The 14160-nt window shown below is 41.8% G+C and overlaps 1 protein-coding gene across 1 annotated transcript; it reads right to left on the bottom strand.

Annotated features, from left to right (window-relative positions):
- Positions 1-11044: 11044 nt before the first annotated feature.
- LOC138877291 (uncharacterized) lies at positions 11045-12328 on the bottom strand. Its single transcript, XM_070156889.1, has 4 exons — positions 12212-12328; positions 11595-11765; positions 11457-11527; positions 11045-11372 (listed from the first exon to the last, which is right to left on the bottom strand). Exons 1-4 carry the CDS (start codon positions 12326-12328, stop codon positions 11045-11047), a joined length of 687 nt encoding a protein of 228 aa, XP_070012990.1.
- Positions 12329-14160: the final 1832 nt, after the last annotated feature.

Here is a 14160-nt window from a genome sequence, read left to right as displayed (position 1 = left end):
AAGTCAACATGTTGACGATCCTTATTACTGGGAGCAGCTGTTGTCCTAGCTATTGGCAAAACGGTAGTATCAACAACATCTGTAACTACTAGGTTACTAACAAAACATGGCTAGCTATTGTGATAGGCTGCTTCTCTTGTATTTGGGATAGTTACAAGACTTTGAGTCGTGGTTCCCAGTTGATCTGCCTGCAGTTGACTTGATATAAAAAAGGTGATTCAACAAAAACTTGCAGTGTAGCATCCTCTTGCATCCTACTTCCTAACTTCGCAAGTTTGTCTGCTACTCCATTTTGTTCCCTGTACACATGTTGAACTACTAGATCATGTAGCATCTTGAGGAGGTGCCTGCAATCAGAAATTAGATTAGTGTATTTAGAGTCATCTGTTGCTAAAAGTGTGATTACCTCCTCTGCATCAGTTTCCACTTCCAGTGGCAGTAATTGCATTTGTATGGCTAGACTTAGCCCTCATATGAGGTTCTGCAGCTCTGCTGTGATACAATGAACATGTGTGACTGGGCCAATAAAGTCCACCATCCAAACGCCTAAGTGGTTCCTAATCACTCCTCCGATTCCATCTGTATCAGTGTTAGAAAATGTTGCCCCATCCGTATTTAATTTGTAATAGTTTGGTTTTGGAGGTATCCATCTAAGATTGAGACGTACCCTTTTAGGTTGTATGGGTTGTGATGCAGCCATATATGCAAACTCAATAGCTTGATGTAAGACTAATTTAGGACTAGGTTTTAATGCTTTGTAATCATAGATATTCTGATTACGTGTAATCCAGATATTCCATAGACTCAATGGTATAAAAGTGCGTGTGTTCAATTTATGAGGGAGTTGGAGTCCTTTTGAGGGTATGAGTTTATGTAGCCAAAGATTTGGGGAATCCATGGTTGAGAGGTTACGAATGTAACCATAGATTCCTATAGAAAGCCAATATTGTTTAGCATTAAGGCAAGTTAGAAAGATGTGATTTATAGTTTTGTGGGCATCCGGACAGATTGAGGTAGTGGCAATATAATTGAGGTAGTGGCATGTGGGTAGTCTATTGTGTTGTAAAAGCCAAAGGAAAGTTTTGATTTTTGGCTGGATTGGCAGAACCCAAATCCTTTTGAAAAGATTGGGTGCATTAGGAAATTGGGTGTCATTATTTGCTAGTGCCTTATACATAATTTGGACAGTAAACCGTCCGCTGTTTGTAAGCGCCCAAAAGTGGAGTTGGTCTGGTTGTTGTGTATAGATAGAACGATATTGCTTATTGAAAGCCTTTTTTATGTTAGGATGAATATCAAACGGGAAATTGGCCCAATTCCATCCCTAAGGTGTTAGTACATGAGAGAGTGTAAATGTTTGATGAAACTGTGGTAGGGGCTCTACAAAGAGGGATCTCAAAGGCGTCCCCGATTTAATCTATAGGTCAGTCCATAACCTAATATGGTGCCCTGTCCCAATTCGCCACTGGAGACCAAGTTGACAGTGGTTCCAACCTTTTAGAATATTGCGCCAAGTTAATGAGTGGCTAACGACTGATGTTAGTGGAAGTTATTTAGTTAAAAGAGTCTTAGCCCAAAGAGATTGAGGCGTGTGAAAAATCCGTCATGTCAGGCTTGCTAGCAAAGCGTTATTCTTAGTTATGAGAGTTTGGATATTCAATTTGCCTCTTTCTGTACTAGTGGGAATTTGCTTCCATTGGAGGAGATGTAATTTTTTCCGTGTAGTAGTGGTACCCCACAGAAAGTTTCTTTGGTAACGCTCCATTTTGTTAATGATATTTGTTGGAGTATGGATGTATTGCATGACATGGTTGGAGAGAGTATTGAGTGTAGATTTGATGAGTGTAGTTCTCCCCGCCATAGTCAAAAAATTTGGTTTTCCAACCAGCTAGCCGGTTTTTAAAGTTGTCTAGTAGGAATTGAAAATCACTCAGTTTGGGACAAGAGTGAAACATAGGAAAATCCAAATATTTTCCAAAAGAGTTTCCTTCCTTTATTGAGAAAGATTGTAGAACAAAGTTTTTATTTGCTTCTGAGCAATTTTTTGAAAAAAGATCTTTGATTTGTGGAAATTAATTTTTTGGCCTGATTGTTGATTAAAAAGACTAATAACATCAATGATTGCATGATAACTCTTTGTAGTAATTTTAGAAAGTAGTATGATGTCAGCTGCAAAGAATAGATGAGAAATATTAGGACCAATTTTTGAAATGTGGATAGGTTGCCATTGGAGATGATCCACTGACTGATTAATAACATGCGAGAACATTTCCATACACATTATGAAAATGTAAGGTGACAAAGGGTCCCCTTGACAAATGCCTCTAGATGGGTGAAAGTAGGAAGTACGGGTTCCATTAATGAGTATGGAAGTAGATGTAGTAGTAATACAGGATTAGTTAAGTTATTGACGAAGGAAGGTTAAAGTAAAGAAGAGTTTTCTGGATAAATGACCATTCTAGGCGATCAAAAGCTTTTTCAAGATCTAATTTTAAAAGCATGTTACTAGTTTTGCCTTTCATTTTTTGAAAATGAGATAGGGTTTCCTGAACTATTATAGCATTGTCTGAAGCCCTATTTCCCTGTTGGAAGCTAGTTTGTGTTGGGCCTATAGATATTAATGCACAAGCTAATTGGCATGTATTGCTGGATGGTATGCGCATTCTTGACTTTGGGAATCAGGCAAAGATAGGTGCGATTAAGATTATGAGGGATGACCTTGTCTAGGAATATTTGGTGACAGAAACGTTTAACCTCGGGGCCTACTTCGTGCCAGTATTTTTGGTTGAAATAAGGATGTAGGTCATCCGGTTCATGAGCTTTATACGGTTGAAAACCATGAAGAGCACCAGTGATTTCAAAGTCGGTAAGAGGTTCATCCATTAAATGGAAGCCAGCTACAATTTAGCTTCCTCTATGTATACAGTCAAAATTGTGTATCTCCAACTTATACGCTCGAGGGCTCCTCCTAAGTCCGAGTCCAGGCAAGATCAAGTTACAGCTCGAGGGACCTGACTCGGGTTCGAAGGCGAAGCTCGATGCATACCGAGGTCGAGTGTGCTCGACCCCGAAATAGTACCGTTATGGATTTATACTAGAACGAGTTGAATTCCTGCCACATTCCCAAAGTCATAGCGCAAATTCCGGAATATGATTGTACGATTCCGTACTAGGCAGTTAGACAGCTGTACCAAGAATATTCCTTACTGTAAATAGAAATATTCCTTATTTAGGGTTTCCCTATTATATAAAGGGGACCCCAATCATTTGTAACATCATCTAATCATTGAGTAAAGAATATACTTTCTACTTTTTGCCTATTATTCATCTGAATTGTCCTTTAGCTTTATTGTTCTTACTTGACTTTTCCTATTTTATCGTTCTTATTGCCCTAAGTCACCTCGAGGTCCCTAAGCTCGAGGTCACTGCCGCTAAGTAGTATTGGTTTAGTTTACTTCTATCTTTCATTTCTTCTTCTTATTTCTTGATTATTAATTGGTATTGAACTAAATCACATATCTTTAAAACCACTAATCAAATTTAATTGTTACTCGTATTTTCGAAGTAAATAGTTTGGCGCCCACCATGGGGCTAAAGATAATAGTGATTGTTTCTTTACTGATTCTCATTACACACGTTGTTTTTACACTTTTTATTGTCAAGATTTTTTGATTCTCAGGCTAAAACATGTCTAGAACACAAAACGCACTTGTTCATGACAACGAAAGGTCTTGGAGAAAATAACAGTATAGGGATCGGTGTACCACCGATAAACCCTGAAGAAATGCCAAATATGGAGCCAGTTGATATCAGTTCACATAATGCTCTAAACGTGGATTCAAGCACAGACCCCGTAGGGAATAAATGCAGGGAAGCTCGATCTGGTAGCCAAGGAGCAGGAGGAATGGGAGATGGGGGAATCAGCCTCCAAGTGATATTCGAGATGCTGCAAGCTCAGCAAATCGTCGTCGCTCAACTTCAAAGTCATAATAAGATTCCGAGCGTAGCTGAACATGAAAATACTCGACATGCTGAACCAGAACCGAAGAGATCAAACGAAAATAACTCGGGGACTGACCTCACCATTATGAGGATGCTCGAAGAGCTCGCCAAGAGGATCAAGACCGAAAAAAAGAAGATTGAGGAAAATGACAAAAAAGTGGAGATTTACAACTCTCACGTTGATCAAATACCGGGGGCACCTTCGATCTTGAAAAGATTATATGCCAAGAAGTTTATACAAAAACCATTCCCTCCTAGTGCAACTCCGATGCCCATTCCCAAAAAGTTTCGAATGCCCGATATACCCAAATATAACGGGACAACCGACCCTAACGAACATATTACTTCATACACTTATGGAATCAAAGGAAATGACTTGAATGACGATGAAATCAAGTTAGTGTTATTGAAAACGTTTGGAGAAATACTATCAAAAGGGAGCTATGATTTGGTATCACAACTTAGCCCCCAACTCTATTGACTCGTTTGCTATGTTAGCAGATGCCTTCGTGAAAGCACACACCGGGGCCATAAAGGTGACCATGAGAAAATCAGACGTCTTCAAAATAAAAAAAAGGAACGACGAGATGCTTAGGGAGTTCGTGTCCAGGTTTCAGATGGAAAGAATGGAATTGCCGCCGGTCTCTGATGACTGGGCAGTACGGGCCTTTATGTAAGGTTTGAATGAAAGGAGCTCGAATGCGTCTCGCTAAAGCAAAACTTGATCAAATATCCAGCCGTGACATAGTCGGATGTGCACAATCGTTACCGGTCAAAAATCAGGGTCGAGGACGACCAGTTGGGAGCCCCCTCGGGTTCAATTCATCCTAACAGATTTGCAGCCAAGCCCCCGAGGGACACAGACCGGGAATCAAGATTTAACAAAGAACGGTATCATCCATATGCCGATCGAAGGAATAGCGGCCCGAGCCGCAATGCCCCTCGGAGCAATCGGAGAAACGCTCGAGGTCAAAGTTCTCAGGGACTCATGAGTAAGAGTGGGTTCGATAAGCATGCCAACCCCGCCGAGGCCCCTCGATTATCAGAGTACAACTTCAGCATAGATGCATCAAAGATTGTTTCAGCTATTGGGAAAATCAAAGACACCAAGTGGCCTAGGCCAATACAGACCGATCATTCTCAAAGGAACCCGAACTTGATGTACAAGTATCATGGCACACATGGTCATAGAACAGAAGATTACATCCAGCTAAGGAAAGAAGTGGCTCGGTTGTTCAACGAGGGCCACCTCCGGGAATTTCTAAGTGATCGAGCAAAAAATCACTTCAGGGAAAGGGATGTAAGGAAAACTAAGCAAGAAGAACCACAACATGTAATCCACATGATCATTTGTGGAATCGATATCCCTCAGCGACGTGTGTTCAAGTGCACCAAAGTATCAATCACTAGAAAAAAATTGACTCGGAGCTACGTGCCCGAGGATGTCTTATCATTCTGTGACGAGAAAGCAGAGGCATATCTCAGCCTCACAACGACACCCTGGTAATCTCTATCCTTTTGAATAAAATTCAAGTTAAACATGTTTTAGTGGATCCAGGTAGCTCAGCAAACATAATTAGATTGAGGGTCGTGGAACAACTCGGCCTACAAGATCAGATCGTACCTGCATCCAGGGTCCTAAATGGCTTTAACATGGCAAGTAAAACAACAAAGGGAGAAATTATCTTACCTGTAAACGTAGCCGGGACCATACAAGATACGAAGTTCCATGTCATCGAGGGTGACATAAGGTATAATGCACTCCTCGGGAGACCATGGATATACAACATGAGGGCAGTGCCTTCAACTCTTCACTAGATGATGAAGTTCCCAACAGAGGAAGGAGTAAAAACGGTCTACAAGGAGCAACATGATGCAAAGGACATGTTTGCAATCAAGGAAGTGGTTCGACTCCAGATCCCTCGACCTCAGAGAAATCAAGCATCGGAGGTAAATAAGCGGCCAAATAGCAATCACCGCCTCCAACCTTGATAGAATCGGAGCAGCAGGTAATCGAAGATGATGACGAGGATTTCCTTACTCCCCGAACCTTTGTCGTTCCCGAAGAATACGATGCAACCAAATCAACTATCGAGGAGCTGGAGCAGGTCATTTTGATCGAACACATGCCTGAGAAAAAGGTATACCTAGGAACAGGATTGACCCCCGAACTCAGGAAAGAACTCATTCAATTTCTTATTGATAATATGGATTGGTTTGCTTGGTCCCATTTAGATATGACAAGGATTCCACTAGAGATTACCACGCATCGGCTGAGCACCAATCCTAGGTTGAAACCGATGAAGCAAAAAAGGAGGCCTCAGTCTGAGGTAAAGCATGATATCATAAAAGACGAGGTAGCCGAACTTCTTAAAATAGGATCTATACGGGAGGTAAAGTACCCCGAGTGGTTAGCCAATATAGTTATAGTTCCTAAAAAGGGAAACATACTTAGAATGTGTGTAGACTATAAGGAATTAAACAAAGCATGCCCAAAAGATTCTTTCCCACTGCCCAACATCGATCATATGATCGATGTCACGTCCGACCATGAGATCCTAACTTTTCTCGACGCCTACTCCGGGTACAATCAGATTCAGATGAACCCAGAGGACCAGGAAAAGACTTCATTTATTACTAAATATGGGACTTATTGTTACAATGTAATGCCCTTCGGGCTAAAAAATGCGAGGGCTACGTACAAACGCCTAGTTAACAGAATGTTCGAAGAACAAATAGGTAAAACAATGGAGGTTTACATTGATGATATGTTGGTTAAATCCCTGCGCGCAGAGGACCACTTGACTCATTTGCAGGAAATACTCGAAATCTTGAGAAAATACAACATAAAGCTCAACCCAGAGAAATGTGCCTTTGGAGTCGGCTCTGGTAAGTTCCTTGGCTTTATGGTATCGAATCGGGGCATTGAAATTAACCCCAATATGATCAAGGCCATCGAGGACATCACAGTCATGGACAATGTGATGGCCGTGCAAAGGTTGACAGGTCGAATAGCTGCTTTGGGTCGATTTATTTCGAGGTCATCATATCGGAGTCACCGGTTATTTTCCTTGCTCAAAAAGAAAAAGGACTTCGCATGGACCCCTGAATGTCAGCAGGCCTTAGAAGAATTAAAGCGATATCTGTCGAGCCCGCCTTTACTTCACACCCCGAATGTAGATAAAAAACTTTATCTATACTGGGCATCGTCCAAGATAGCGGTAAGTGGAGTACTGGTTCGAGAAGAGCAATGTACGCAATTTTCTGTTTATTACGTAAGTTGAACTCTAGGAGATGCTGAAATTAGGTACCCTCACTTAGAAAAATTAGAACTTGCATTGATAAGCACATCTCAAAAGTTAAAACCATATTTTCAATGTCATCCTATATGTGTATTAACCACCTACCCTCTTTGAAATGTTTTGCATAAGCCTGAGCTATCAGGCCGACTGGCCAAATGGGTCGTCGAACTTAGCGGGTACGATATCGAATATCAACCCTGAATGGCCATCAAGTCTCAAATCTTAGCTGACTTCGTGACCGATTTTACGCCGACCCTCGTACCCGAAGTGGAGAAAGAACTCCTACTAAGCTGGGGGACAACATCGGGGGTATGGACCCTTTTCACGGACGGTGCCTCGAATGTGAAGGGGTTCGGGCTCGACAATGTCTTAAAACCACCCACGGGTGATACCATTTGCCAATCTATCAAAAATCCAAGATTAACTAACAATGAGGCCGAGTATGAGTCCATGATTGCAGGTTTCGAGTTAGCCAAAAGCTTGGGGGTAGAAGTCATCGAGGCCAGATGCGATCTATTGATGGTAAACCAAGTAAATAAAAGTTTTGAGGTTCGAGAAGATAGGATGCAATGATACCTGGATAAGCTACAAGTAACTTTGGACCGCTTCAAGGAGTGGACTCTGGATCATATGCCTCGAGAATAAAATAGCGAGGTCGATGCACTTGCTAACTTAGGATCCTCGGTCAAAGAAAATGATATCGTCCCGGGGACTATCGTCCAATTATTGAGGTTCGTGGTTGAAGAGGGTCATGCCGAGATAAATTCAACAAGTTTAACATGATACTGGAGAAATAAGTATATCGACTATTTGAAAAGTGAAAAACTCCCATCGGACCACAAAGAATCGAGGACCTTGCGAGCCAAGGCTGCTAGGTTTACATTAGATGAAGATGGAACGTTGTACCGAAGAACTTTTGATGGTCCATTGGCGGTATGTTTGGGACCGGGGGATATCGATTATGTTCTTCGAGAAATACACAAAGGCACTTGTGGGAATCACTCCGGCGCCGAGTGTTTGGTTCGAAAAATCATCAGAGCAGGTTACTATTGGGACATCATGGAAAACGATACTAAGGAATTTGTTAGAAAATGTGATAAGTGTCAACGATTTGCTCCAATGATCCATCAGCCCGGAGAACAACTCCATTCAGTCCTATCCCCGTGGCCTTTCATGAAATGGGATATGGACATAGTTGTACCCTTACCAACGACCCCAGGTAAAACTAAGTTTATTTTATTTATGACTGATTATTTTTCTAAGTGGGTGGAAGCACAGGCCTTCGAGAAGGTTTGAGAAAAGGAAGTTATTGACTTTATCTAGGACCACATCATATGCCGATTCGGGATACCTGCCGAGATTGTATGTGACAACGGAAAACAATTCATCGACAACAAGGTAACTGAGTTCCTCGAAGCACATAAAATAAAGAGAATTTTGTCAACACCGTACCACCCAACTGGAAATGGGTAGGCCGAGTCAACAAACAAAACTATCATTCAAAACCTAAAGAAAAGGTTAAACGATGCAAAGGGAAAATGGAGAGAAGTTTTACCCGAGGTCCTTTGGGCATATCGGACAACATTGAAGTCTAGCACGGGGGCCACCTTATTTTCTCTAATATATGGCTCTGAGGCCCTAATCCCTGTCGAGGTCGGGGAACCCAGCGCCAGATTTTGACATGCAACGAAGGAGTCAAACCATGAGGCCATGAATGCTAGCCTCAAGTTGTTAGATGAAAAATGAGAAGTGGCGCTTGTTCGGTCGGTCGTGCAAAAACAAAGGATCGAGAGATACTACAATAGAAGAACCACCCTTCGATATTTTAGAATAGGGGATTTAGTCCTACGGAAAGTCACCCTCAATACTCGAGACACAAATGAAGGGAAACTAGGCCCGAATTGAGAAGGACCGTACCGAGTCCTCGGAGTTGTCGGTAAAGGATCTTACAAACTTAGCACAATGGAAGGCCAACAACTGCCAAACAATTGGAACATGTCGTTACTCAAGCAATACTACTGCTAAGGCATGAATTTATCCTTTTGTCCGTTTAAGTTTAAAACTAACTTATTATAGATCTTTCGATCGAAGCTTTCGAAGGCACGCGATCTCGAAGACACCCCTTTTCACATGAAGGCCTTAGGTTTTAAAGCATGTGTTGCACTCTTTTTCCCTTAGATCGGATTTTGTCCCAAATGGGTTTTACCGGCAAGGTTTTTAATGTTGGAACAATTATGTGCTACCTAAGGAGAACTCAACAGTATCCAAGGATTCTTTTCAATCAACCTCGAATACTGGGGGGCATCACCCTCGGAGGTTATATTTTTGGGAAAAATACTTCACGCCTAAGAGGGACTCGATAGGATAACTTTGTAATGGGCCAAACAGTCAAATGAACCGTGTCCATATAGAATAGTCGAGCCCCGACAGCAAAACATGTACGCATAGATCAATTATTTAAAGAAGTATTTCGGTTATATCAAAAACACTTTGTATCTCAAAAAAGTTTACTATCATACGAGCTCTACACTTACAATCATACGGGAAGCGACTCAAGGGCCAAAACACCTCGAAATACTTGGGGACTGTCATTGACGGTCAATACATCCGAGTCGTCAAAAACTTGGACCTATAAGACCTCAAAGAGGGATCCCCTCGAAACAAAGGCCAGAGCCAATATACTCGTGGACTAACTCTTCGGACAAGTTCAAAAAGTTATCAGGAAGCAAGTCCAAGCGACATACCCGAAGGTTATGGCCATATTTAAGACTACGGTCATATAAAGGCTACGACCAAAATAATGCGGCTCGGAGACGTCCGACTTCCACCATAAATTAAAGGCCTTCAAACATTGAAAAATTGGTTAAATCAGGCTACCCTCGACAAAAGAAAAATATGAAGGGCTTCAATAAATTCATCCCTCGAAATACCTAAGGGCTTTGATAAATTTAGTCCTCGAATAATTTAAAGGCTTCGATAAACATCACCCTTTGGAAAAACCTCAAGAGGTATTCGATTATGTTTACACAAACAAATTACTAATAAGGTTCCGATACGTCGAACTCTGAAAAATCCAACAGGTACAAAAACTACATGCTAAGGCATACAAAATTTTTACTAAGTCTTTTAGCCGAAAAAAAGGGAAAAATTATAGCCATTTTAGAGGCCGAAACGGCCCAACTTAAAGAGCCTACGGGCCGATGTCTAAGAGCCTAAAGGCCAACTTAAAGAGCCTAAGGGCCGATGTATAAGAGCCTAAGGGCCAATTAAAAAAGGCCTAAGGGCCAAAACATATTGAGGTCGAGATTCCGTTCTCACTCAACTCAAACTCGAGAACTCCGATGTCCCGAGCTCACGTCAAATAGATTTAGATTTAGCTCGAGGATTAACGAAACCCTAAAGGGTATTATATTGATCAAATAAAAACCTAAGGGTTTACTATGTTCTGAGGCTAAACCAGTACTCAAGCTGATTATTTGAATTATCGAAATCTCCCACAAATGAGAACAAAATTCTTCACAAGTCAAGGATAAAACAAAAGGATACCTTATATTTACAAGGGCGATTTTACAAAAAATATTTACAATACCCGCGATAAGTCCTTACACAAAAACAAAATAAAAGAAACCTAAAACTACTTCGGGGTTGCATCTTCGGCAGCTGCATCTCAGGGAGCGCGCCTTCAAGAGCCTCATCCTCAGGGTCTTCTTCTTCGTCTCCCCCACTATCAGAGCCACTGGCTAAACCTCGTCATTAGAAAGTAAAGTGACAGCTTTTTCTTCCGAAGCCTTGGCCTTTTCAATGTCGGCAGAGAAATCAAAATTGCGAGCATGCACCTTCTCGAGGGTCTCTCTACGGGACTTTTGCATGGCATGGTCGAGTTCACATGATAACTTGATTTCACCTGCAACAGAGATCTCTCTTGTTGGGGTGTTGGTTGCCTCGGCGTCAGCTCGGTACGAAGATGCAATTGCCTCAGCGTCAGATTTAGCTTTGGCTAGTTCGGCAGCAGATTTAGCTTTAAGCTCCTCGATTTCGCTGCCTCGAGCTAGGCTCTCCTCCTTCACTCTTTGAAACTAGCGTTCAAGTAAATCCAGCTGCTCTCGAAGAGTTTCTCTCTTAGAAGCGAGACTGTCCATGCCTTGCCTCCACCTCAGGGTCTCGGCCTCCTTCAACTTCAGCTCTTCCCGAAGCTGCTCCACCAACTCGCCCTTCTGTTGAAACTGCATAATTGAAGTATTAGTCGTCAAAATAAGCACATACACAACAGAACTTCAAAGGCTATATTACCTTTTCAACGAGCTCGGTCCGTTCTTGAGAAGCCTTCGTCAACTCAATTCGGAGATCGTTGATCTCCCCCTCTTTCTTGACGTGGAGGATTTTAAGAATGTCCCTTTCTTTCGAGATCTTCTTAAGCTCGGCTCGAGACTTGGAGAATGTTTTCTTACGAAGCATGACGGCCTTCAAAAAAGGGGATAAGTTAGATTCAGAACAACAAGGATAAAATACAAGCCTGATTTCAAAGGACAAATACTTACTTGTTTGAAGAGCCGTCGAGCCTCATCGAAAATGAAAGAAACATCTAGGTCGGTTCCATCCTCGATCCCATCAAGGCACTCTCAAAAGATATCATGCCATTCATGGCGCGTTCCCATATCGAGAGTCTCCATGTCCTTGGCATCTCGGAGTTGCCCCTCGCAAAAGACCAGGACTTGCGATGAATCGTCTATGTTGATTACCCAAAGTGGTTCACTTAGGATATTATCTTGTGTTTGAAGAGTCTCGGGGTTAGGATCTTCTAGTTCATCCACCAAGCATCCCCCGAGTCAAGGCACGCCTTTTTCACCTGATGACCCGGGGACTTTGCTCGAGCTTCCCTCAGAAATTTCTTCGGTTCGAGACCAAACCGCCTCTGCCACCACAGGTTCAGCGGCCTTTGAAGCATCAGGGCTTCCTCTTTCACAAGCTACCAATAGGCAGTCGTCATCTTCTTCTTCTTCCTGTTCCAGGAGGCGTTGGGCCATTTCTGGAGATAAGGCCACAATATCGGCCTTAGGATTTCAAACCGTGTTTTTCTTCCGCTTCGGCGTATTTACGGGCGACCCCTCTTTCTCTTATTTTCTTTGGGAGGCTTTGATATCTCTTCTTCACCAGGTGGAGGTGGCCACATTTTAGTAGCTTCTCCGAGGCCTGCATAGAAATGAAGAAAGTATTGCGTTGAGGAACACAAGTAAGCAAACAAGAAAACTCACCGTGCTTTTTTGCCTCCCATCGGCCCTTAGCTAAATCGCACCAGTAGCGCTCCGCATATGAAGAAGTAGAGGCCAGTTTGCGAATCAACCCTCGAGGTTTGGGACTGCCCTGGGAAACCAAGTGACAGTTGCACCATCGGCGAAGGGTCATATCGAGAAAAAGATAAAATCATGAAAGAAAAGGGGAAGCAAGGTATAAAGTCGCCATGTACTTATGTTTCATGTTCCATTCCTCGGGGAATGGCATCCTCTCGTCAGGAATCAAGTTGGAGGTCCTGACTCGAACAAACCGGCCCATCCATCCTCGGTCTTTATCCTCATCGATGCTGGAGAAGAGAAATTTCGAGGATCGGCGCTGTAGTTTTATCAAGCCACCTCGGTATAGTCGAGGACTGTACAGCCTGATTAAATGGTCAAGAGTGAAAGGCATCCCCTTGACGTGGCTCGAAAAGAATCTGATCAAGTGAACAATTCACCAGAACGAAGGGTAGATCTGGCCAAGCGTCACTTGGTATCGTTGGAAGAAGTCGAGAATAATTGGATCTACGGAACCCAGAGTTGGATCTATAGGGCCTAGCGTAAATGGATAGGTGTACACGCTTAAGTACCCTGCCTTATGGGTAGTGATGTCCTCTTCAGGGAGGGGATCACCGCATCTTTGTCACCCCAGTTTCAATCTTTCTTTACCTGCTCGAGTTCATCGTTGGTTATCAAACAGATGTATCGATACATAGGCTCACATCGGCCTGGTGTAGATGTAGGTTTTTCAATTTTGAAATCGAAATATCACACGGCAGGGGAATGCACTCCTCGATATGGGGTGGCACTGTAAGTACGTGATTTTTGCCCTATGAAAGAATTACTCCCAAAAAATTCAAAATAAAACGATTTTCCTTGGTGTGCAATTTTGAGAATTTTTGTGATATTTTTGGATAATTATTTATATTTGTCTGTGCATGTTTATTTGTTAAATTAATAAAAAATACAAAAATATGTCGCATTTTGCATGTAGGATTTAATTCTACAATTGTTAGTAATTAAGTTTGTTTTACAAAAATTGAAAATTACAAAAATAGGCATCTTTTGCATTTTTAGCATTTAATGTCCAAATGTACAATTTTATGCTTAATTATTACTTAATTGTGCGTTAATTGTTATTGGGAGTTAATTTGCGCTTTTATAACTTAATAATAATTTAAGTATTTTTAGAATTTAGTTTTAGAAAAATAAAAGAAGAAAAGAGAGCAAAAATATAAAGAAAATCGGAATTGGGCTCTTCTTCAAATTCAAGTCACAAGCCCGGATTTTTAGAATTTAGTTTTAGAAAAATAAAAGAAGAAAAGAGAGCAAAAATATAAAGAAAATTGAAATTTGGCTCTTCTTCAAATTCAAGCCACAAGCCCAAAAAAATACCCAACCTTCCCCATGACCCGGTCCATTTCAAATCGGGTCGACCCGGTCCATAACCCAAATACCTAACACCCCCCTATCTTACACAAAACAAAACAAAAAACCAAAAAACCCTAAAAAACCAAAACCTAAAACACTACCCATCTGCCACCCCCCTCTTTTTCTTTCTTCTTCTTCAAGCTCCAAACAAGCCA

Source organism: Nicotiana sylvestris, chromosome 9 (genome assembly GCF_000393655.2).
Source record: "Nicotiana sylvestris chromosome 9, ASM39365v2, whole genome shotgun sequence".
NCBI classification, from domain to species: Eukaryota; Viridiplantae; Streptophyta; class Magnoliopsida; order Solanales; family Solanaceae; genus Nicotiana; species Nicotiana sylvestris.
The sequence above is the reverse complement of the archived record's forward strand: the minus strand, read 5'-3'. Positions and strand labels throughout refer to the sequence as shown.

Excerpts from the sequence above, each read along its gene's own strand:
- LOC138877291 (XM_070156889.1), bottom strand. The coding sequence starts at position 12,328 with ATGGCCCAACGCCTCCTGGAACAGGAAGAAGAAGAAGATGACGACTGC. Across the intron at positions 11,766-12,211 it reads AACCTGTGGTGGCAGAGGCG|GCCGTCATGCTTCGTAAGAA; the intron begins GTTTGGTCTCGA and ends CCTTTTTTGAAG. Across the intron at positions 11,528-11,594 it reads GGACCGAGCTCGTTGAAAAG|TTTCAACAGAAGGGCGAGTT; the intron begins GTAATATAGCCT and ends TCAATTATGCAG.